Source organism: Telmatherina bonti, assembly GCF_933228915.1.
Source record: "Telmatherina bonti genome assembly, chromosome: 12".
NCBI classification, from domain to species: Eukaryota; Metazoa; Chordata; class Actinopteri; order Atheriniformes; family Telmatherinidae; genus Telmatherina; species Telmatherina bonti.
This window is the reverse complement of record NC_136610.1, coordinates 28,724,245-28,748,468: the sequence shown is the minus strand read 5'-3', so window position 1 is coordinate 28,748,468 and position 24,224 is coordinate 28,724,245. Positions and strand designations below refer to the sequence as shown.

The window sequence follows — 24,224 nt, the reverse complement described above, 5'->3', positions numbered from 1 at the left end:
AGTGAGGACTTCTGTTGTTTTTTAAACAGTATATATTATAATTTCTGAGAAGTAGCTAATTAGAATACTGAACAGTGAAGAAGTTATGATGTGTGTTTTGTATTTTTAGTTCTGGTTTCCTGTTTTAGTTTGTAGTCTTTACTATCACTTGTCTTGTTTCTCTTTTAGCATTTGTTCCTGTTCATTTGACTTACCAGGTCTCGTTTGTTTCATCCATTTCACCCGTGTCTTGTTCTGTTTCTCAGTATTTATACCCCTTGGTTTCTTTTTCCCCAGTTGTTGGTCCATTATGCGTGCACATGTTTAGTCCTGTCCTCTTGTGTATGTATACCCCCAGTTTTTGTTTTTGGGGATTAAAAACTCCTTTTTTTTCTCTGGCTCCTGTTTCCTGCATTTGGGTCCTCACCTCCACGCCACTGTGACCAAAGGTTTAAATTTTCCCCTTCCACATCACCTCGCTTCATCTAAAATGCGCTCTCACAAGAAGGTGTTGTTTCTAGATCTTTTTTTTTTTTCTTTGAATAGTATTTTTAACTTGCAATTGTCTTTTTGGTGACGTTTATGCCTACTGAGAAACTTCCAGATGAAGATCATGTTTTTATTCCATGCAGTTTGAGAGGCCTAAAGAAAACACCCATTAATTATTTGTTTTCAGCCTTGTCCTGAGTAAAGAATATAGATTTTACATTTTCAAAATTTTAACTTCTGTTACCCTTGTGAACAGGTGAACTTTGTGATCCTATCAGTCTTACTGTTCTTTTACCAATTAACCAAATCAGTTATATTTGACCAATTCTTTTATTTTTCTTTAAATCAAAACATCTTTTCCAGTCCTTCATTGTCCTTCTATAGAGCCCTGAACTTTTGAGTTTCATAAATTTGAATATGTGTATGATTTCTCAGTCAAATTTCAGTTTAAAAATTAACCTTATCTTTTGAAATTAAATATGTGGTTTTAGTCATTTTATTAGCACACATTGTAAATGTAACTTTCCCACTGGGTTTAAGACCCGTGTGCTCTGTGGACAGTTAAAAAAAACAAAGATAAAAAAGTTTTTATTAAATAATTTTATATTGTGTTTTATTTAATTCTTACTTTTAAGTTGTTTTTTTTCCAATCATATGTTTGTGTTTTGTTGTTGTGAAACACTTTATTGCACTTTTAAAAAGCAAATGTTACAAAAGGAAAATATCATTCTTTGTGACACTCATTGAAGACTCACTCATTTAGTTACTAAAAAAAGCTAAGATAATTTCATTTAACACACATGTGACTTAGAAGTCCCAAGACAAGTGGAGATAATGTCCAGTCTTTCAAAAGGTGTAGCGCCAGGTTGCAGAATGAGGCTAACATGCTTATTATTGTAACAGTTTATACCTGAAGGAAGACGCCAAACTACTCATGTTGAGGAAGTATATTTTCTTTAACACATAAACAGCACAGATATTTTACATAATTTCTCTAAATATACTCAAATATATGAATTTGCATTTTTTTGTGGATTTTGACAAAGGCACTCACCGTTGCATGTAACATGGGTATGAAACAAGGAACAGTCAAAACATGAGCATTAGTGCAAAAACTTTACCACAGTAAGTGTCACAAACATGCGCACACATCAAAGGACAATATATATCTCTAGTAATCATACCCTCTTATGCACCTGAATAAACACCTTTCATTAGATTGTCATCTAGCGATATTAAACTCTGGACTTCAAAATAAATTTTTTTCATTGTCAACAAAATCATTTGGCAGTTTAAACACACAAAATACAGAATTCTAGATAATTACAGCAGACATACAGAGTCAGCTGAGCCTCTCGAGGGCTTGAAGGACATTGTTGTGGAATAAGCCTGTCTGCCCACTGTTTTCCTGAGTAACAAGAACCCGTCCATCAGGTCGAGGTCTGTGGACGAGGACCAGCTCCCCCTGAAGCAGACTCAGCTCTGAGTCTGTCTGGGCTAAATGTGTCGTAGTCACCCTGTGCCTGAAAGAAAGTAGAGGATAAGATACCATTGTGTCAAAAACACAGTTTTTCTGGTCTGCTTAGTCTGACAATCACTGCTCAACACAAGTAAAAGAAACTTCTGCATACCTGCTGGGGCTGAACTGAGCTGAAAGGGCTGACAGTGATGGCTGTGAGGACAGGGGTTTCTGTGGGTAAGAATTCAGATCTGAGATGCCCATTTCAAGACCTTTTCTGAAAATAGGGCCTCTTCCATCTTTGAGAATGATCCCTGGACCATCTCTCCCCAGGGTGAGTGAAGGGGCCCACACCTCTAAAGGAGGAGGCCCAGGACGGTAGTTAGAGGTAGCCTGAGTTCCTGATGACCAGGAGGAGGTTCGACGTCTTAAAGGAGGGGATTCTTCACCTGTGAGGAACCGAACTGATTTTGGGGGCTGCGGGATTGCAACATACTGTTAATCATGTGAACAGTTTCAGAAACCTAAAGGGTGAACAATAGTCGGAACAAAACAGAAACATGACTCTCACAAGTCTGACATTACCTTGTCTGTGTTGTTCTTGTGCGAGTCAGGTTTGATCAGAATTGATTGAGGTGCGCTTGTGGGATGTCTGTGGTGCTGAAATAATGCTTCATGCGAAGCAGCGAAGTCCCTGCCCTTAAAGGATGCAACAGCAGAGGGCGCTGCTGGCTCAGTCATCCAGCCAGGTAGTTTGTTAGAGTTGGACAGAACATTAATGTTTTTCTTCCTCTGCAGAGCCGGTGAGTAGCCTGATGCCTGAACTTGTGCAAAGTGTTGCGAGTTGGACGGGATGTTGTAAGTGGACATATGGGAGGAGCGGTTTGAGCCTGAAAAAGATCATAAAAAACAAAAAAAAAACCATTTTTTTTCTTTTTAAACCCACTGATAAAATCTGTAGTGAAATAAGAAATGCAGAAACAGAGTTGATTCATACTGACCTCGATGTGGGTTAAAAATACGCCTAACAGTGTCCCAACCTTGAGAACTCTCGTAGAAGGATGGCTTTGCAGTGCCAGTGGATGACATTGCATGCTGTGCTCCATTTGGCACAGACGGGACTTGTCCTGTTGAGTATGGCGTTCCATCACCGTTCACCTTATCAAGGACCACAGCAGGATTCTTTGCAGCTGTGGGTTTCTTTCCAGCAACTGGGTTGTACTGTGATGATACATTAGCTGCTTTGGTCTCCAAAAGTCTGGCTGAGGTTCTGTAATTCAGTAAACAGACATGTAAATGAAACATGTATCAGCTTTATGACACAAAACACTTGAAAGAAAATGTTTATCTTAATTCTTTTTTTTATTTTTATTTTTTTAAATAATCTAAATCTGACAACCACCGCTATCTGATTTAAGCATCTTTATCTCTGTATCACAGAATGTCACCTTGCCCCCATCAGAATACAAATGTCTTTTCCTTCCCACTTTGTGCACTCAAAGATCACAGCCTCCTACCTAAGCACAGGTGTGATGTAGTTGCCAGGAAGTATTCCCACTTTGCCCGTTCTAAGCGACAACCCACGCAGCCAGCCCTCTTTGAACTTTCCATACACTCCTATCATCTCTCCTTTCCTCAACTCCAGTTCCTCAGGTCGTCGAGGTTTGTAGGAGTAGAGAACAGCACAGCTGGGGAGTCACATGGCAGGCATATATGTCACTATCACATATCATTGATACATCACCAGATTACCAGCAGTTTATAACAGGTGTATAATTATAAGTTACTGATATGACATGAAAGACATATGATCCTACGTTATATTTCGACCAATATTGTATAATGTTAAAGACTTTGACTCACACACTGATGGAGAGCTGCTGCATGCTGAGGTTTTTACTGTCTCCAGAGGCAGAAGGCATCTGAGGGTTTACCAAAGCCATGGAAATGGTGGGTGGAGTCTCACTGGTCATCTTCTTCTCACTCTAAAATGCAACAAATTTACATTTACAGTTATTATCTGCAATACACAGCATGGGGCATGGGATGTTGTGCAAGAATATCTGTATAAACAACAACATACAGCTGCACTGGCAATTCTAGGATCATCACATTTATTTTTGAAGTCTTTAGTTAAAATGTAAAACCAACCAGGTAATGGGTCAAAATGATGTCATTGGCATTTATCCTACAAGAACAGTGTCCTATACAAAGTTCAAACTAGATCCAATTCATTTGTATAACTATTTCCTGTAATATACATGATCTTATCTGTTAGTCAAAAGTCTACAAAAGACACAAACTATTATTCTTTTGGTAATGTGGAGGACAATTTGGTTTTGGACACATATCTCACCATGCACTGCATTCTGAATGAGCTTTATGATCAGTGTTAGATGAGTCACTGATAAAGGTTCAGAAAAACTAATCATGAGACAAAATGTGCAATGTGTTGTAATTGTATTTGTCATTTTAATTTAGTGTAAAATTTTTGTTTAGATGCCAAGACACCAACACAAAGATTGCAGTCTGATAACCATCAAGTCATGAGAACAAACATGATGGGTAGAGCTGCAGACAAGGGCTCTGGCCAGGATAACATACATTTACAATGAGATGGAACCAAAATCTTCCACATTTTTTAAACACATTTTAAAAAATGATCAGCCTTGGAGAGTGTTGCACAGGTCTGGAAGCAGCAGGATGTGCTCCGGTAATATCTTGTACTAGCCTGATGCTGCGTGGGCTGTAAGAGAAATCCAGCTAAGGAATATATTGCATCTTGCACGTACGTCAGAACATTTAAGTCATCAACTGTGTACATTACTCATGCTTATTTCCTACCGCTGTCTTCACTTCATATCATACTGTCTCCAAGTAGCTTTGTAATTCATACAGTAAGGCCATAAACTGCATGTAAGGGTACCAGAATTTTTCTTTATGCACTTAACAAATAATTAACATGACACAGGCTTAAATTTGGAGATTCAATCAAGTGCTAAATGGCCTTTTGTAAAGGTTTATGTTGTGAAGTCATAGAGGTGTTGTTGCAGTTTTTATTCTAAAAGACTTTTTTCTAAATTTCTTCCAACATTTCTCATGAGATTTTCACCTCCAGTTTTCTCTCACAGGCCTGCCTTAATTTCTTAGTATGAAGAAAACAACCCGTGAGTGTATCAGATAGGACTAATAGATTTCTCTCCCTTTAAGCAAAAAAAAAAAAAAACTAAACTAAATGTGATAAGAGAGACCGCAATCAGCAAACAAACTTTTATTTTTCATTTCATCTTTTTCAGTTTTTTTTTTTTTTTTTAATCTTTTGGCAATATAAACCAATTATCTCAAAGAAATGGTCCTCTGAACAGGATATACATTTTTCAGTTCCAAATAAGAAAGTCTTGATCTTTAAATGCCTGATAGGCAATCAGGATAGTTTATAAGCAAATAACTAAATCAAAAACTGATTTCATGCTCTAAAATAATAAACATAACAGACTGTGCAGACAGTGAGGCTAGATGCATTGTTACTATTAGAAAAGAGCAAAAAGTTGATATTTTCTGAGATCAGGGGGGTCTGGTCTCCCTTAATCTAACTGACACAACTGACATTCCCCTTTCTTCACACAAAGATGCAGGTTTGACATCTTTTATGACTGGTTTTTGTGTCTTCCAGACAAAAGAATTAAACCAGCCTTCCACTTTCCTAGTCAGTTTTTGAGTAAATAAGACTGTTCTGACTCATGTGTAACACATGCGAAGCACTGACATACTAACAGCATGCATGTCTGGCTTGGTCCATCAGTTCATTTAGTCAAAAATGATTGAGAGATTTTTCTCTAACTTCATCACCTCTAACCCCTACAACTATACGGTTGTGAAAAAGGATTGCTTTATTCCTGTTCTGTAACTATCCCTCGCCTGTGCTTGCATCACATTACACTCCAACTCACAAAAAGCCAGAGGAGCATGGACATGGAATTTTTGTTTGTTAAAGTTGTTTAAAGCAATATTTTTTATGTTTAACAACTAGAGACTAGAAGTTTGATTTCAGCCATGGCTACATCTAAATATGGTCACAGTTACACTTGTTTGTCTAAGATCTTTATGGGTAACGGGCTAATATGAACAGCAGGAAGGATTAAAATAAAAAAAAATTAGCAGAAATGTGTGCATGTGTAAATCTTCTCCTGTAATCACAAAAATCAAATTCAACTATATATTGAAGCGTTGCAATGGATAGGTGATCTGTCCAGGTTGTACAGCCTTTCATTTAGTAGCTGCTGCCTGGGAAATGATTCAGTTCTTCTGTAATCTTGCACTGGAACAAGAAGGTATAGTAAACAAATCATCACCTATTATAGAAATAAAATTGAGTTGTCTTTTTAAAGGCTGAGTTCAAAGCAACTTTAAACTCACTTATTTATTAATGATGTATACATTTAATGTTATGTAGGAAACAGCATAAAACATAGATAGGCACCCACTTTTTGTGTTTCATGGGTTTATTATTGAAGCCTCTATGGATAAAGCTCACAGGCAAGAAACTTTTAATTAAAGCCAACAATCGGTTAATGAAACACTTTGAAGCCTAAACCCATTTAATTACAAAACTGGGGAGGGGTTTAAATATGATTTGATTGTACTTTTTTCACCTTGGACCAAACAAGACCCTCAAAGGCTTAGAAGTATTATTTTCTCAGTATTAAAAAGACGCAGAAATAACATTCCCCTGCCATTCATAGACATCTGCAACTATTCATAGCACCACCACTCAAGGACTACTTCAAGCCTTAATGTAGGCCTGTGGGCACGGGGTTCCTACATGCAGCATGCATGTGGATCCTGCTGCATTACACTGTACTACATTTACACTATAGTTTTGAAGTACGAAGACAGCAGTAATTAAGATATAACCATTGGTTTATCCATAGAATCACATGTCAAATGCTGTATTGATAAGATTAATGTATGTCCTGCAGACAGATCACAAATCCATTATTCAGGAGGGTGGATGGCTGTGCATCATTGTCATGTTTTCTGTTAACATCTGTAAAGGCATACATCTAATTTTTATGCCAAAAGTATAAATTCTTATGATAGTAAGGAGTCCATACCCTATAAGAGGTTTATATATCACTTTTAGTACAGAGAATAGAGAGGAAAAAGGTAAACTTTTTACATTCAATAAATAATTTTTAACAACAAATTTATGCGATTTCCACAAAAACAAGAATTAGCACAATCTAAAGAATATCTGCTACTAATGTAGAATACAAAATTAGTTTATATGCTGATGACATTTTATTAGTTTTAAAAAACCCAAGAAACTCAGTTCAGGAAACACTTCAAATCACCAACAACTACCCAAAGATATGTGGGACTAATCCACTATCCTCCTACTCTCACACAATGTCTGGAATTCTGCAGCTCAGAGCTCACTCCCAACACTAAATGTTGGTCATTGGAAGTACTTGGGAATCAACATCTCTGCCAGGCAGTCAAACTCAATAGTCCAAATGAAAATTTCCCACAAATAAAAGTCTTTTTTTTTCCAATACTTCCTACCATACCAACAGCAAAATGACACACAATGCTTCAGTATCTGTTTTATTGGGAACATAAAAAAAAATCAAATGTTTGTAACCAGAAATATACATATCAAACACAAACCAGCTTACTGACCTCTTTAAATATAGATAAGAAGCTAATTCTCCAAAACTGGACACAAAAGACCTTCTTAACCTCCATCATTGGAACATTTTAATGATATGACAATGACAAACATCACAGCTGTCAATGACAGGGACACGTCATCATTCAGGGAAAACAGGAAATCCTTTTCACATCACTTCCACGCTAAGAACAACCTTTTCTGATGCTAACGACATTCCCATTAAAATATAATTACATGCTAATTAAAACTATACACATAGATTAACAAATCAATTTCAACATTAAAATAAACAGGCACATAATCCAATTTTTAACATCTGCATAAACAAACATACATAAAACAAGAAACATAACATAAATGATGATGTCATGGCAGTTGCATCTATCCATCTATTTTCTATACCGCTTAGTCCAATTCAGGGTTGCAGGGAAGCTGGATCCTATCCCAGCAAGTAGTATGCGAGAGGCATGCGACAAGTTACTAATACATACCGGTATGTTTTTAAATGGTGGGATGATGCCCCCCCTCCTAACTGCAGGGTCAACAATTTATGGAACTTCTCACTTAAGAGAGCAGGCTGAATTGAAATAAAAGCACGATAAAAAAACAAATCAATTAGATGTTTTGTAATTAATTAATCTGGATTAATCGTATTTTAAATCACATAACAATAATTGTCTCAAAGAGCAACATTTTACTGTTTGTGACATTATGACTTCTGTCAAGCTTGATTTGGACTCAATGTGACATCACGCTGACATCATCAACCATAAACTCACAAGATGACAGCGGCTGCAGTTTTCTGCTGTCGTTCACAGCTGACTGTAAGCCCTCAAAGCATGATGGGAAAGTGCACAGCTGTCCCCTGATCTAGGTGCTCATTGGTAAAGATGAGTCAGCTAGGACATTATCACGTCATGTAGACAGTTCCTGTCTGGCTTTGAACTGTAAATAAATTAGATTTAAATGTTTTTATTTGCTCTAAAAAAACATATATAAAAAGATAACACAAGCAAGAGGCATTGACAAGATCTCAAAAAGATTACAGGCAGTGCAGTATCATATGCTTCACCGAGACATGGCTGCATACACATATCCCAGGCTTTAATGTGTCTATGCACTGCTTTAAGATTTTACGAAGAGAAAAACACTGGAATGTCCTCTGTGAACCACATGGAGATGACATCAGTGTCATAACATGAGTGTGTGATTGTTTCAGATTCTGTGTGGACAGCATTGTCCCAATAAGAACAGTGAGGTGTTCCCAATGACAAGTCCTGGATTACCAGAGACCTGAAAAAGATGCTTGATATAAAAAAGAAAGTTTTCACAGAGGAAGACAAGGGTGTAAGATGAAGAAGTGGAAGGAGGATAACATGAAGAAGTTAGAAAGTCAGCTCCAGCAGAACAGCGAGGTGGATGTGTGGTCAGGACATCTGTGTTCAAGCTGGAAGGGGATCATACTGATGGAAGTCTGGATAGAGCTTGTGACCTGAACATTCAATAGGTCCAGTTCTCCCACTGCTTCCAGTCCAACAGACCACACACTTGCCACAACCCACAGCTTTCCTGTCACACCTCCACTCTGTTACTCTGAAGCTCATTCATGGACCTTAACACTGCCTGATCTCCCTCCTCATCAGAACATGAGACTGCCTCTTCCTCCACCTCCACCTCCTGCAGTAAGGTGAACAAGCAACTGGAGATACTGAACCAGTACACGGCTCCAAGTCAAGATGGTGTCAGTCCCAAGGTTCTGAAAACTTGCTCAGAACTTGCTCATGGATTCTTCAGCATCGTTTCAACACCAGCCAGAGCCTGAAAAAAAGTTGCTGTGTTGTGGAAAACATCCTGCCTTGTTCAAGTACCTAAACAAATCCCAACCATCTGAACCAAATGATTACAAACCAGTTATCCTAACATCTCACATCATGAAAGTCTTTCAGAGACTGTTATTGGGTCTCCTGAATAAGTAAATGAACACCTTTCAGAACCCATTAGAGCAGTGGTCACCAACTCTGGTCTGAGGGATCTACCATTTGCAGGTTCGAGTTTTTCTCAGGTGCAACACACCTGACTCAAATCAATAACTTATTAATAGGTTTGTGCAGAAGTTGACAGCAAGTTGTTGGAGAACCTTTTCAGGTGTGTTGAACTAGACAAACACTAAATCTGCAGGGCGGTGCACTTTGATCACAAGGAACTGTCCTGTCTGTCACCATTTTTTTCACACTGAGTACAAAGAACTAGTCAGTCAATTTGTGAGATGGTGCAAAGACAACCACCGCATCAGGACATTAAAAAAAAAAAGAAATGATTGATGACTTTAGGAGAAAAGTGAATAAATAAACACTTAGAATCCAGAAGAGGTGGAGTTGGTGGATGAATACAAATACCTTGGAGTTCAGCTAAACAACAGACTAGACTTCAAATGCAACACAGAACCACAAGTAGGGACAGAGCAGACTCCACTTCTTAATGAAGCTGAGATCATTCAATGTCTTCACCAAGATGTTGCCCATCTTCTATAAGTCTGTTGTGGAAAGTGCAGTCAGCTTTGCAGCCATCTGCTGGGCAGCAGCATCTGAGCCAGAGGTTTAAAAAAGCTGAACAAACTCATGAATAAGGCTGTTTTTTTTTGTTGGGGAGAACTCTGGAGCTGCTGGGGCTGATTGTTAAAGAAAGAGTACCGCACAAGCTGCTGAAAATAATTATTTGATTCTATGCATTCTCTACTCAATACAGGAAGAAGCAACATATCTTCAGCATAAGGTTTCATCAAGTCCAAAGCAAGAGAGAAAGATACCAGGGATCATTCCAGATAGCAGTCATAACCCTCTGGAACTAGTCGCTACATTTCTTTTCTAATGAATTATTAATGCTTTTATTTCTTAAAAAATACAAGATTGAAATTTACCTCTTGGATGAATAAAGTATTTTTCATTCAATTCATTTCATTTCTGTAAATATTAAAAGTGAAAAAAGAAGCAAGCATTTCATCATGTAAAACCAAACTGTAGAAGACAGACAAGGAATAAAATATCAGTTTTATTAAATCATTTTGGACCAGAATCGGCGTAGTGGTTAGCACTGTGGCCTCACAGCAAAAATGTCCCTGGTTCAAAGAGTGGCCTTTCTGTGTGGAGTCCCTGTCCCCAGGAGTGAGTGTGAGCATGAATGGTTGTTTTGTCTCTCTGTTTTGGGCTTGCAATGGACTGGTGACCTGTCCACGGTGGACCTTGCCTCCTGCCCAGTGATTCCTGGTGTAGGCTCCCTTAAATGGTTGACTGAACCATCTAATTGCAGGTGATAATTCAATAGTTATACTCTGGCTTTTCATCATCTTGTGCATAATATGCTATTAGGTTTATTAAATATTTATTATTATTTTTCTCCTTTTACTGTGTAGTTTAGTGTTGTTGCAAACTGAAAGTTGAACCGATTGAATAACTAAAGGAAAGCTAGGTAAACTGAAAATCTTTTATCATAATATAAAGACAGGTTGATGCAGTTTTCCTGGGTTTCCCCCATCTACATGTCAGAACAATTCCAGGTAAGAATGGGGGACATTCCAGTCAGGCAGAGTATAGACGAACACTGCTGTAAAATAAATGTATTTAAAGGATCAATGTTAAAAGCCTTTCAAAAAGGCTTTTTGAAAAATTAGTGAAGCACTTTTCTATCTCATATATCGTATCATAATCATATGCTTTTCCTCTTCACGATATAACCTTGAAGTGCTCACAAGAGCCCCTCGACGCTGCTGTTAAACCTCTGGTCTGTTTCTCTAAAACCTCTCATGTGTAACCTACTACGTTTTCTTTTCACTGGATTCCCATAAATATATGAGTACAGTCCGAGGTTCTTAAAACAGTTTCAGAGCTTTACATGGTCACCAAAAGATAACCTGGATGCAACTGGATTATAAATATGCTTCCTAATTTAGTTGTAAGGATGCTGTCTCTAAACTTTAAACATCTTCTGTTGAAGTTCGAGAGCAGTTTACAGCCCTTGTTGTTGTATATCTGTGTTGTTGTTTTTTTAATCAGTGTATATGTTATGTCTGGGATCGGAAACAACGTACAGGTATAAATAACTCAACGTGTTTCAGCTGTTTTATGTGTTGAGTTATCAGAGAGAGTCTTTACAGATGAGTTAAATAATGTCAGATATCAACTGACATGCTGAATAATACCCATGATTTAACTTGTTGTAGCTTTTGATCCATTTCTCTCCTAAATTTGGCCATTATATAACAATGCCAGTATTCACTCTAACACACATTATTTCTTCCACAGTGGGAGGAAGGCTGCTATTCTCTGTAAAACAGCCAGCAGTGCCAGAGGTGAGAGCTGATGGGTCGCAACGCTAAGAATAGCACACATGCTGGCTTGGTCATCGGTGAGGCTCAGCCTTGGCTTTAGGGACACGGACCCCCGCTCCTTCTAAGAGGGAGTGCATGGCTTGTCTGCCTTTACTGGCCCACTGATGTGAAAGTGTTACCTGCTTAGTGAAGAGGAAGGAGTTCGAAGGCAGGGGATAGCAGGGTCTGTTATGTAACCAACTTCACAAGTGACTCATCATCATAAGCATAAGAGAGATAAGCAGAGACATCGATGGACTCTTCAAGCCTCCCACTCTCTACATCTATCTCTCATTTGTCCTCCTCCTTTCTCCTTCTTGTGCTTTGCCTTTTTTCTGTTTGCGATTTTTGTGTTATTCTTCTATTCCCCCAGTATTTCCTTTCACATGTTTTCCTCTTTCCCAGCTTATCACTAGCATTTCCTCCTTTCTTATCCAAACAGTAAGGTCCCCTCCACCTCCCTTCCTCTCCAGAATTTTGCCAACCTGCATGAGGGATTGTTTTTTTATGTTCTGACATGTAGAATTTCTTGGTAAAGCTATGAGATATGAACTGAATCAAAGGACATTATTATCTCAAGAGACAGAGCAGCATAACACTTCATGCCATACTCACAATGATCTGCTACATGTTTTTTCCAAATTAATCAATGACAGTAAATCTTACTCTTTTTACAAAACTGTCTATTTGGATTTATCTGCATATATGACCAAAATTTTAAGCTTATAAAAATAAGCTGTAATTATTCATTCTTACAGACTGGTCTGTTTAATACTTTTCATGACCACCAAAAATGAGGTGATGGAAACAGTGCTACAAAATGTCCTAACTAAAATAACCTTGAGGTTGTGTTGTGGTATTAAGGTATTAATTAGTTTAGATAACATGATAACAGTAAAGATTAGAAGGTTTTTATGGCATTATGATTAGTATGAGGTAAAGGAAAGAACTTAAAAAGTCTCTGTGTATCTGTAAGGAAACATTTTCTCGCCTGCCTGACTTATTTTCTTTTTTAAAAAAAAACCCACCATGCTTGAGATGAAGAAAGAAAAAGGACACACACCCTGCTGAACTATAATTCATCTCTGGGGGATACCCTGGCTTCTCTCCCAAGTTTCAACATGAAAAGACTTTTTCAAAGATACAGTCCAGTCATCTGTAAGTCTCACATCTCCCTAACTCATTTAAGCATCAATGTTTTTCTTATGAGATACTCTTAATCACATTACTGCCAACAAAAGAGCCATCCATGGTTTTTCAATCATTCCTTAAGCATAACATCATGACTCCCACCTTTCATGCTTGAGGCCAACTTGATTGCTTAGAGGTTCAAATAAACTTCTCTATTAAGTCACTAAAACCTGCATGCCTTTAGCCAACCACATGTTTCCTGTTAAAGAAAAATTCCTGCCAAGAAAGCAAAGCCTGCCATGGTTCAACTCAAAGTTAACAAGAGGAGAACAATAAGCACAGCCAAGATAAGGAGAGGAGCATTTTACTCACCTGTAACAAGTGTCTGTGAGAGTACGAGTGCCGGTTAATTCGACGGGAGTTCACTTTGGAGGGGTAAGAATGGCTACGTACAGCAGCGGGCACAGAGAAACGCTGCGGCTGACCCTGACCGTTAAAGGTGCTGATGTTGGTGGGTGCTTGATAAAAGTTCCTGCTACCAGCTGCGGGCTGTTTCCGCTGGTTGGAGAGAGGCAAAGCATTGATGATGGGTGTCTTTGCTGGGACTCTGTAATGGGCAGTGCTGTTGGATACGTCAGTGGCCCTGTCTGTGCCCCCGCTCGCTGCTTGGTGTTGAGATTCTGCTGAGTCACCCCGCTTCCGACTCTTTCCCTTAAGCAGTTTGGCAGCGGTGGAGTTTGGCTGAAATAGATTGATAAACAGAGAAGCAAAAGTGAAAATAAAAATAAATTCAGAAACGCATCACGCACAATCCTCAGCGGAGAAGAAAAAGAAAAAGCAAAGCTCGTAATTTGCTCCTACCTGTTACTAACGTCTGCCAATCTCAGCTTCTGCTGATGAGCAAAACGGCTGCCTAAATACACCCATTTGCTGCTACTCAGCTCACCCCTACAACTTGTTGGACAAGCAGCGTAGGCAGGCAGGATGATAAGTACCCGCCAATAAGCCAGGAAGGGTTGACTGGTTCTGAGAAAGGAGCTGCACAGACGGGCAGGCAAACAGACAGGCATGGCAGGGTTAATGCTTTCACTCTGCAAAGTGATGTGCTGTTATGCCACCCAAGCATAGAAAGCATTACTGTGTATTCACGCCTGGCTGCACGACATGTGGAGAGACAGCCTTGGAGAGGAGACGAGGAAAGTGAACAGAGAGAGAAAAGACTGCAGAGGTAGGGACAGATACAGAGTATCACTAAGGCAAGGCATGAGGAAAAGACAGACAAAAGCGGGAGCAAACGGAGAAGACGACTAATATAAGGAGGTTATATAAAGAAATATCAACCAACGTATGACAAATTAGAAGACTTAACTAGAATTAAATCAGGCACCACGTTGACCTCTTTGTGGTAAAAACACTATTCTCTCCAGCATCGATGAAGTTAATTCCTTGAGGCAGAAAACACACAAAAAAAAGAAAACCCAAATGACAGCCAGCTAGCTAAGCAAGCCCTGAAAACCTGACTAAGCCACATAGTCACACACTAATGAGCAGCTGCGGACACAGCAGGGCTTCACAGATGAGTTCTCTGCCTCGGTGCTTTGCAGCACAGGGATGACTTTTAGTCGTGAATCAAAGATTTGAATGAAAGTAAATGTAATATCCAAGCAGTGACCTAGAATCAGTGACATCCAGTTACTACATCTACGGTTCAACTGTCTATGTTAGACCGAAGTGCTGCAACAGAAAGTGTCAAAGTGCACAATCTATATTCAAGCAATGAGAAGAGGAAGACAAATTTAAAAAAAGAAGAAAAAAAAAGAACAAACCTCTGTAAATTGTTGAGGGCAAATTCCAACTTTTTCCCCTAACTTGGCTTCAATCCAATTCTCATCTATTCGTCTGATGACAGTCAGGATGTCTCCCTGCAAATGAGAAACAAGCAAACATAAGCCATTAATAAACTGACACAAGATGGTTTTAACTGAGTAAGCTGACCTGAGAGACTGAGCACTCAGCTCAAAAACTCCCAGACTCCTGTGTTTCTGCTGCAGCATGTGACATCAGCTCCTTTTGTGTCTGCAGGCCCAGTGCTTTCTGCGGCCAGCCTCTAAAAAACCATTTGACCACCTGCATTAAGACGAAAGGCAAGCTCAAGTGTGCTTTAATGGAGAGCACACATAAACTGAAGCCCTTATATAACAGCCTCAGAGATCCTTCAGGGTAAGTAACAACCACTGCAGCAGAGGTCTGAGACCTCAGCTCCACAAGTCTCAGTTTTCACTCTGAAAGCTGAACAAAAATAAAAGGCCACTGTGTATAAATAGTACTGGGAATTCTATGTGCTATACATCAATATATTACAACTTCACATCTGAAAAAGCTGAAACAGTGTGATGCTGTAAGCTAAGTTAAGCATCATTCAAAGTGTCTTATCTTACTACTATTGAAGCAGAGAAGCTAAAATGCAGAATGGTGAAACAACATAAGGAAAAAAACTATTGTTTACTGGAGTTACCAATCTTTGTTGCAGTTGTTACAGTCTTTAATTATATTAAGTATATTAATCATTTAATGTTCAGCTTACAGATCTGGTTCATGACATATGTAAAGCGGAGCTGAAATTACAACGTTTACACAAAAGAAAGAAGAATAAATATTCGACAGAAGATTGAATTAAAACAAAAAGCTAAACAGTTTCAGCGGTATATTGGGGGTCGTTCGAACACGGTTTCTTTCCCTTTTTAGTTTTTAGAGTTGTTTTAAAGTTTTTAAAAAAGGAAAAAAGACACCATGCAACTTTTGGTGCACTACCAGGGAGGTTTTAGAAATCTTTTACAAGTTTATACCATCAAAATAATTAACCAAACCTTAAAGCTTGAAAAGAACCCTTACTTCTCAAACCTCATCTCTGCTATCAATTCAATTCAACTTTATTTATATAGCGTCAAATCACGGCAATGCCATCTCAAGATGCTTTACAGACAGAGGGGAAAACATAATGAAGGCCAATTCATAACAGCCTATATAAGGAAACCAACAGATTGAGTTGAGTCCAACTCAATCTCCCATCCTGAGCAAGCACACTGGCAACAGTGGGAAGGAAAAAACTCCCTTTTACAGGAAGGAAACCTCCGGCAGAACCCGGCTCAGGACAGGCAGCCATCTGCCTCTGCTGTGTGGGGGGAAGAGGACAGAAAGACAACAGACAACAGGAACTGCTACTCCCGGCCAGGGAGACCTGCTGAGACAGGAGACATACATGTTAATGATGCAACACTGTTATGGGGGGGGGGGGGTAAAAGAAAGAGATAAAGAGAAAAAGAAAGAAGCTCAGTGTATCAGGAAATGTCCCTCAGCAGTCTAAACCTATAGCAGCATAACTAAGGGATGCTAACCATCCCTAGCTATAGGACTTATCAAAAAGATAAGTCTTCAGCCTAGTCTTAAAGGTGGGGAGGGTGTCTGCTTCCCTAACACTAACTGGGAGCTTATTCCATAAGAGAGGGGCCTGATAACCAAAGGCTCTGCCTCCTGCTCGGCTCTTTGAGACTCTAGGAACCACAAGTAAGCCTGCAGTCTGCGAACGAAGTACTCTACTTGGTATATAAGGAACAATGAAGTCTTTGATATATAGTGGTGCCTGGTTGTGGAGGGCTTTATATGTAAGGAGAAGGATTTTAAATTCTATTCTAGATTCAACAGGCAGCCAATGAAGAGAGGCTAAAACTGGAGAAATATGATCTCTCATGCTGGTTCTGGTCAGGACTCTGGCTGCAGAATTCTGGATCAGCTGAAGGCTTTTCAGGGCATATTTAGGACAGCCCAGTAATAGAGAGTTACAGTAATCTAGTCTCGAAGTAACAAAAGCGTGAACCAGTTTTTCTGCATCACTCCGAGACAGAATGTCCCTAATTTTGGCTATATTACGTAAATGAAAGAAGGCTGTTTTAGTAACCTGCTTAATATGTGGGCCAAAGGACAGGTCAGGGTCAAATATTACTCCAAGGTTTCTCACTGTAGCACTGGAAGCTAAAGTAATGCCATCCAGGTTCATTACAAAACCGGAAAATTTAGCTCTGAGTTTTTCAGATCCAACGAGAATTACTTCAGTCTTATCTGAGTTTAAGAGGAGAAAATTTCTAGACATCCAAGTCTTTATGTCTATGAGACAATTTTGTAGCCTATTGGGCTGATTTGTTTCATCTGGTTTAAAGGATAAGTATAGTTGAGTATCATCTGCATAACAATGAAAGTTTATTCCATGCTGTCTAATAATTTTGCCTAAAGGGAGCATATATAGCGTGAAGAGTATTGGTCCAAGTACAGAACCTTGAGGAACTCCATGACTTACTGTAGTTTGGGAGGAGGACTTGTCATTTACATGAACAAACTGAAGTCTATCAGATAAATATGATTTAAACCAGTTTAACGCTGTACCTGTAATTCCAATCACCTGTTCTAGTCTTTGTAACAGAATGTTATGATCGACTGTATCAAATGCAGCACTAAGATCAAGCAAGATAAGTACGGACACAAGTCCTTTGTCTGAGGCCATAAGAAGGTCATTAGTAACTTTCACCAATGCTGTCTCAGAACTACGATGAGCTCTAAATCCTGACTGAAACTCCTCGCATAAATTATTTCTGCTCAGGTGGGCATGTAGCTGAGCTGAAACTATTTTCTCCAGAATTTTGGACATAAACGGGAGGTTAGATATAGGTCTATAATTTGCTATCACCTCTGGATCCAGAGATTGCTTTTTAAGTAAAGGCTTGATTACAGCAGTTTTAAATGATTGTGGTACATATCCTGTCACTAAAGACATATTGATAAGATTTAGTAGTGATGTATTAATTAAAGGGAAAATGTCCTTAAAGAGGCTCGTTGGGAGAGGGTCTAAGATACAGGTGGATGGTTTAGATGAAGCTATTATTTTAGTTAATTCAGAGGGTTGGACAGGACAGAAACTATTTAGACACAAGTCAGATCCTGGTTCTAAGGATGCTTCGGAGACCACAACAGGCTCAACATTATAGGTAGAAGGAAGAGTATTGTGAATTTGATCTCTAATAGTGTCAATTTCAGCAGTTTGACCTCTTTTAAAATATCACCAGAGAAAACTGTGTGAACCCTACAAGTATGTACTTCTGACTTGTTTTTGAAGTACACTGACATTTATTATTTACATTCCCAAGCCTGAAACTACCCTAGAAGGCCAGGAGGGTTAAGATGCTGCAGTTCACAGCTTCAGTTTCACCCAGAGCCAATTTCTTAAGTCTGCAGTAACACATCACACATCAACAAGAACTCAACTAGACACTTTTGCTATGTATAACGTTAGCATAATTAGAAAACAGCATTCTGTTGCTGCTGGGAAACAATGACAAATGAGCTCTTTTGTTGTTAATGAGACACTACCGTGTAAACAGCCTTTTCTGACATATTTCTTTTAAATAACATCCTGCTTGGTAACAATCCAATTAACGTGAGTGTGGGATCTTACTCCCATTCTATACACATGTAAACACCTTGGTAGCAATTTTAAACCTACTTCGATATTTTCACAGCATCAGACACTATCCACAAATGCTTTTACATAACACGTCCTTGCCTACACAGTTGCCAGGTCTGCTTGTTTTATGGTACTTTTTGGTTTCTATTTCAAGAACCAAGTTATTTTCAAAGACTGGCTTGAGGGCTTCCATCACAAGATCTGGCAACACAAATTCGGCATTACAGAATCAGTGCAGTACAGTAAGACTGGAGTAAAATAATAACACATTTATGGTAAGGAAGAATCTTGAAAAAATTCTTAGTATCTTAAGATATAAGCATAACATTACAAAAAATGTGACATACACATGTGAAATCTATAACACGCAAGCATGAAAGAATATCCAAAACACAGCTTATACCAAAGCCATAATCTAAATGAGTGAAGATAGGTTTAGAGATTGATGGTGACAAATCTCAAAAAAAGAACTAATCATCAATAGTTGAAGTATGAAAGTGAGCTGATCACATGGCTTGCCGTGTAGACAGACACTGGGAACACTTTAGCATCTGCAGGAGGGCTTGTTCGTCACAAGAAAAGCTAAAGATGAAAAGGGAAGTTTTTCTACAAAAGAACAAAAATCCTTAGCATATCCTGACCAAATTTACCATCAAGAGACTGAAGCTGAAGATTCAACCAAAGAAATGTGTGCATCCATTAAAAAGCAGCACAAGCAAGCAAAAAGATTATCACATGCAAAGAACAAAAGACTGAACACAAAGAGTGCAAAACACGTTACTCAGCTGTGATAGTGCACAGTGTCCAAACTTTGGCTTTCAGCCCTTCTTTTGTTTGTTGTAAAAGTGAAAAAGAAATAAGCCCTTTTAACATCTGATCATGACTTCATTTTCTACTCTGAACTTTGCATGCTAGTTTTTAAAAATCTATTATAACCTGCTCCACCTAGTTGATTTAAGTCTTAGTAGCTAGCTGCACAGCCAAAGAAATGTAAAGATGACAAAACATCAACTTTTGTAAAAATTGCAATAAAAAAAAGGACTATTTTCTCATCTAAAAAAATCATCATCATAACTAATTAAACTGTACATGCTTAAATATTCCTAATATATTATGTTAGTGTGATGGCAGTGAATCAGTTGATTTAGCCTGTTAAATAAAGACTAAAATAGTAAAAATTAACTATTCTTGCTTTGAGTGACAAACCTTGCGAAAGCTGAGACAGTATTTACTGTCTTCAAGATTCATCTCTTCTGGCTCAAAATCACACAGCGCCTTGCAGAGAGGTGGTGGCTGGGCCTGCTCGGGAGGTTGCAGCTGAGGCATCTGGCTGGCTGGCTGCAACACGCTGACAGATGTTCTGCTTCTGTCACTGGTGTCTTCATAGCGCCACTTGTCATCATCTTTGGGGTTTGGGGTGATGCTATTAGTAGGTGCAAAGACCAGCTCTCCTGACATATCGCCTCGTTGGTTATACATTGAGGTTCTGAGAATACCCTGAGGAGTACAGACAAGTCAGATATCAGTTTCTCTATATCTAAACACTATCTAACAAGAAGATATATGTTACGAAGACAGTGAATTTGATGTGCTTATAACTAAATCAACGTCCCCGCCTCACTCGGGACATGGTTGAAGTTCTGCTGAAGGAGGGAGTTGAAGCTCGCTGTGATGGGGGACTGAGCCAGAGGTTCCCAGCAGACCCTCACAACACATTTGGGCCTGCCAGATCTGACCGGCTTCCTCCCCCACCACCTGAGCCAACTCACCACCAGGGACATCAACAGGACATCTTTACCATAAAATGTTTCGTATTAGCTTTATTTGATTTGTGAAACTCATTTAGATCCCTATTGGCAGCTAATTCCAAGGACAAGGAGCAGCATATTAAAATGCCTTTTTTTCCAGTTCAGTATGAGCATGGGTGATATATGCAAGAAATAAGTCTTTTAAAAGCACCTTTTAACCTTTAAAGTAGGCTTCAAAGGAATTCTCAATTAGATATCATGTCTAAGGGCAGGACTCAGGAGGATTGGGGCTAAATTGAAGGCAAATTATCAGCTCTGATTTAACTTACACTTGTAGAACAATCTGTATAGCTCTTTGGAGCTTCTTTAAGCCCACAGGAACACTGACTTACATTTAATACCCTAAGTCAGATCACATATTCAGCTATTCTGAGCTACGTTTTATGCTTCCTATTAGATGGAAAATTCTGAAATCTTCTGTGGGCGTACATTATTAAGAAAGTAGTTATTGTACAGTACAGTGAGATTTAAAAAAAAAAAGTCAATGTCAATCTGTACTAAGTGGGGTTTTAGTAAAAATAAATTCGGAGCAGGACTGGGTCGCGTGCACTGACCTCACTATGTCCTTGTTTTTCTCTGTGTTGACTCTCCTGCTGCTGATCTTCCTTGACCCTCAAGCTGCTCCTGGACAAGGGCACTGGATAGCGTTCTGTCTGTGTGCTTCTGTCTGGCCCAGAGAGGCCCTGGAGCCCCTCCAGAAGCCGCACCAGCAGCAGGTTCTCAGGAAGCACATCCACCGTCATGGCCGGGACAGAAGCGCGACACTCTGGGCAGAACAGCTGGGAGTGGGTTTCTTCCAGCTTCTGCAGGCAGGGCAGACAGAAAGTGTGCTGGCAGGGCAGGACCTTGGCTGAGACATCCAGCGGCTCTGAACACAGGGGACACTCCAGCAAGGCCATCAGAGCCAGCTCCTCCATTTTAAAAGGGCCGCTGGTTTTTGAGACGAGGATTTCTGGTGCATCTGATAGAATGTAATCCACCATGCTGAGAGAGAAAGTGACAGAAGTTACTACAGTGACAAGAGTTCTGCTCAAAGCTCATGTCTGACCAAAGTCTTTGTCAAAACAGGGCGCAATGCTCAGTAAACCTATAAAATGTAAAAATGTCTATAAAGTTGAGTGACTAGAATAAACAGTTTTCAGTCAGGATATTTCATGCAGCTTGTTTACAGGTGTAGTCGGTTCACCTGTCCGCACAAGTAAGTCAGCAACAGCAAATTTCCAGACATATTTGCCCGAACAACAAGAGAAGAGTTTTATGACTACTTACACGTGTTTCTGTTGCCTGTCAGAGCGGATTTACATTAACACCTAAGTTTAAAAAATAAAAAAGTGCGTAGGGATTTTGTCGTTGTCGCAGTGACGCAGTGTGCGCCCGCGAGGGGACAGCGGAACTAGACGCGCGCGCGAGCTTCACAATAACGCCAACCACTTAACTCGTGCCTTAATTTTATGACGAGACAAAACCCACCTGTGTGAGACTGTAGGCTACTTGAAACAAAACTGGCCAAAAGGGTCGAACCACAGCTCAGAGGCTCATTCATCAGGAACTGTATCGGATTTCAGACTCATGACGAACTTGGTTTAACCCTTACCTGCTCCTCGGATTGACTGCAACATTGTCGTGGAACTAAAACTTTCAGCCAAATTATGAAGGCATTCACCAAAAGCTTTTTGTCAACCTGTAAGAATGTCTGTTAGAAGTTATTTGGGGAAGTTTTGGAGTTTTTATGTTCTCTGTAACTCAGAAACTTTTTTTTTTTTTTTTTTTTTTTTAAGCTTAGTTTTAGTTTTTAGGATATATTTATTAGGTTTTATTATTTATCTATGCAAATTATTTTATCTTAATACATATCTTTGTCTTTACGTATTTAAAATTGTCGAGGAAAAACAGATATTAAAACGAATCAATGGCGACACGAATGATGTGACAAGGTCTCCCCCTGCTGGTGCTTTCACAGACCTGCTCTACAGCTTTTTCCTAATGAAGCCCACAGAACTGGAAATCAAAGCTGAATTCTTTAAGCGCATTATTCTCCTCCATCTCTTTGTTGTTCTTTTCTCAGATTAAGTTACCAGCCATTTTTGGACATCAAAGTAATTATCAGGAAATTATGTGTGCATAGAATATAATCATATGTGTTCTCGTGCTGCAGCTTTAATGGTTTGAAATTTCACTTGCACACTCATAACCCCAAATTCCCAGTCTTGCATCCCAAGGTTAAATAATTTAACTATACCAGCTATGCACTGTAAGTTCAGGACATCAGTCTGAATTTTTTAAACAAATATGAATCTTTCATGTCTTTCTTCACGTCAGCAGAACGAGGGGATTTCTAAAAATGTTCATCCAGCTTTTACAGAGAGACTGAGAGCAACAGAAAAGACCATGACTTATTTAAATGTTCACATCAACTCTGAAGCCGGCCCCTTCCCTCAAGCCTGTCACAGTGACTCTTGCAGCAGAGTGGTGTCTAAACAGGACTTGATTTTAGCGTTTGAGATGTTTTTTCCTGACTGACATTTAAACACCTGATAAGTGCCATCATCCTTTTAAAGATAAAGAGTAGGGAAAGGAAGTCAGCGCCTAAGTGGTTATCAGCTCCTCACAGACCAGCAGTCAGTCTGGCTTCCATGACGGAGCCCCAGTGTTGTTGGGTGAGGGACCATGTTTGATGGTTCTGATATACAATCTGATGCAAAGGGAAGGGCCTCCCCAGGGATGCCTCTGAGCTGGCTATGCAGTCTCTCAGAATATCATTGCTTGCCACAAGTTTCTGCATATAGAGGAGCACGCCTTCTTCTCCAGCTTTCATGTTTTATTTAAAGCGCTGTCTTATTGAGAGTGCTGCTAACTCACTGAATGTGATCTGTCTCAGCATTGCCTTATCATCTTTTTTTTTGGGGGGGGGGGACTGTTGCTGCCCCCTCTGTCTGTTGCCTTGTTTGATCATTTGACTGCGGCATGTGTGCCTATGTGCTTCAGCGTGAATGAAGTAATGTTTCAGCAGTTTAGTTCGAACAAGGTGTCAGTCAAAACGTATAATCCTTGTGCGGCAGTTCGGCAAGGATTAGCCACAAATGGAACGCCACATTAGGTGCGTCAAAGCCTCATAATTAACTTCTCCCTTTCAGAGGAGAATAATCCTCCACCTAAAAGTTAGTGGCTGTCACAGTTCCAGCATTTCCCAGGTGACTCATTTATGTTGTTTTTCTTTCTTTTTATAGAGATATTGAGTAGCTTCAATAGAAGTTGGCTTTCTTTCACACAGTAAATGTGTGAGAAAAGGCTGCAGCTTGTGTTTGAAGGAAAAACACAGCAGTCAAGTCAAACTGGCTCAACTGGAACATCTGAAATTTTGCTAGAAACTAGCCATGTGTACTTAAGCGTGTAACACCTCACCTCATACTCAGGTGAATTACCCATCTTGCAATGTCCAGCTGACAAGTGCAGGATTTGCTAATGGCCACACTATGTTGTCACTGTGAGCCTGTAAGCCTGAAAATGTAATTTAGGACTAAAATATATGCAGAGCAGCAGGCGGTCCTCTGTCAGATGCTTTTTTAAACATCCACATGAAGCAACTTTACCATTTTTCCACCCACAGTTTGTTCTGCCTGCTTCTCCTCTGCCAGCAGATTGAATCCTGTAAATATTTTATATTTGATAAATAAATGAAAGAACCTCTTTTCTTACTTCTGGGTAGCTCACTAAGATGCTCCAGTACCTACGCATGGAACTTATTATCGCAGCTCTGACTTTGTTTCAGCTGGAGTCTAAATGAGGCTCTGCTCAGGAACATTTTCATT

General features: G+C 39.4%; 1 protein-coding gene across 1 annotated transcript; it reads right to left on the bottom strand.

Annotated features, from left to right (window-relative positions):
- Positions 1–1,444: 1,444 nt before the first annotated feature.
- Positions 1,445–21,960, bottom strand: sh3rf2 (SH3 domain containing ring finger 2). The gene is made up of 11 exons (XM_079250389.1): positions 21,886–21,960; positions 20,970–21,399; positions 19,814–20,104; positions 14,922–15,017; positions 13,468–13,836; positions 3,791–3,912; positions 3,445–3,615; positions 2,929–3,197; positions 2,513–2,817; positions 2,100–2,404; positions 1,445–1,991 (listed from the first exon to the last, which is right to left on the bottom strand). Exons 2-11 carry the CDS (start codon positions 21,396–21,398, stop codon positions 1,811–1,813), a joined length of 2,538 nt encoding a protein of 845 aa, XP_079106515.1. The 5' UTR covers position 21,399; positions 21,886–21,960; the 3' UTR covers positions 1,445–1,810.
- Positions 21,961–24,224: the final 2,264 nt, after the last annotated feature.

Bases quoted from the DNA above. Each gene is read 5' to 3' on its own strand.
- sh3rf2 (XM_079250389.1), bottom strand. From the start codon at position 21,398: ATGGTGGATTACATTCTATCAGATGCACCAGAAATCCTCGTCTCAAAA. The intron at 3,616-3,790 runs GTGAGTCAAAGT...GTGACTCCCCAG, and splicing joins CAGCAGCTCTCCATCAGTGT to CTGTGCTGTTCTCTACTCCT. The intron at 2,818-2,928 runs GTCAGTATGAAT...GATCTTTTTCAG, and splicing joins TATTTTTAACCCACATCGAG to GCTCAAACCGCTCCTCCCAT.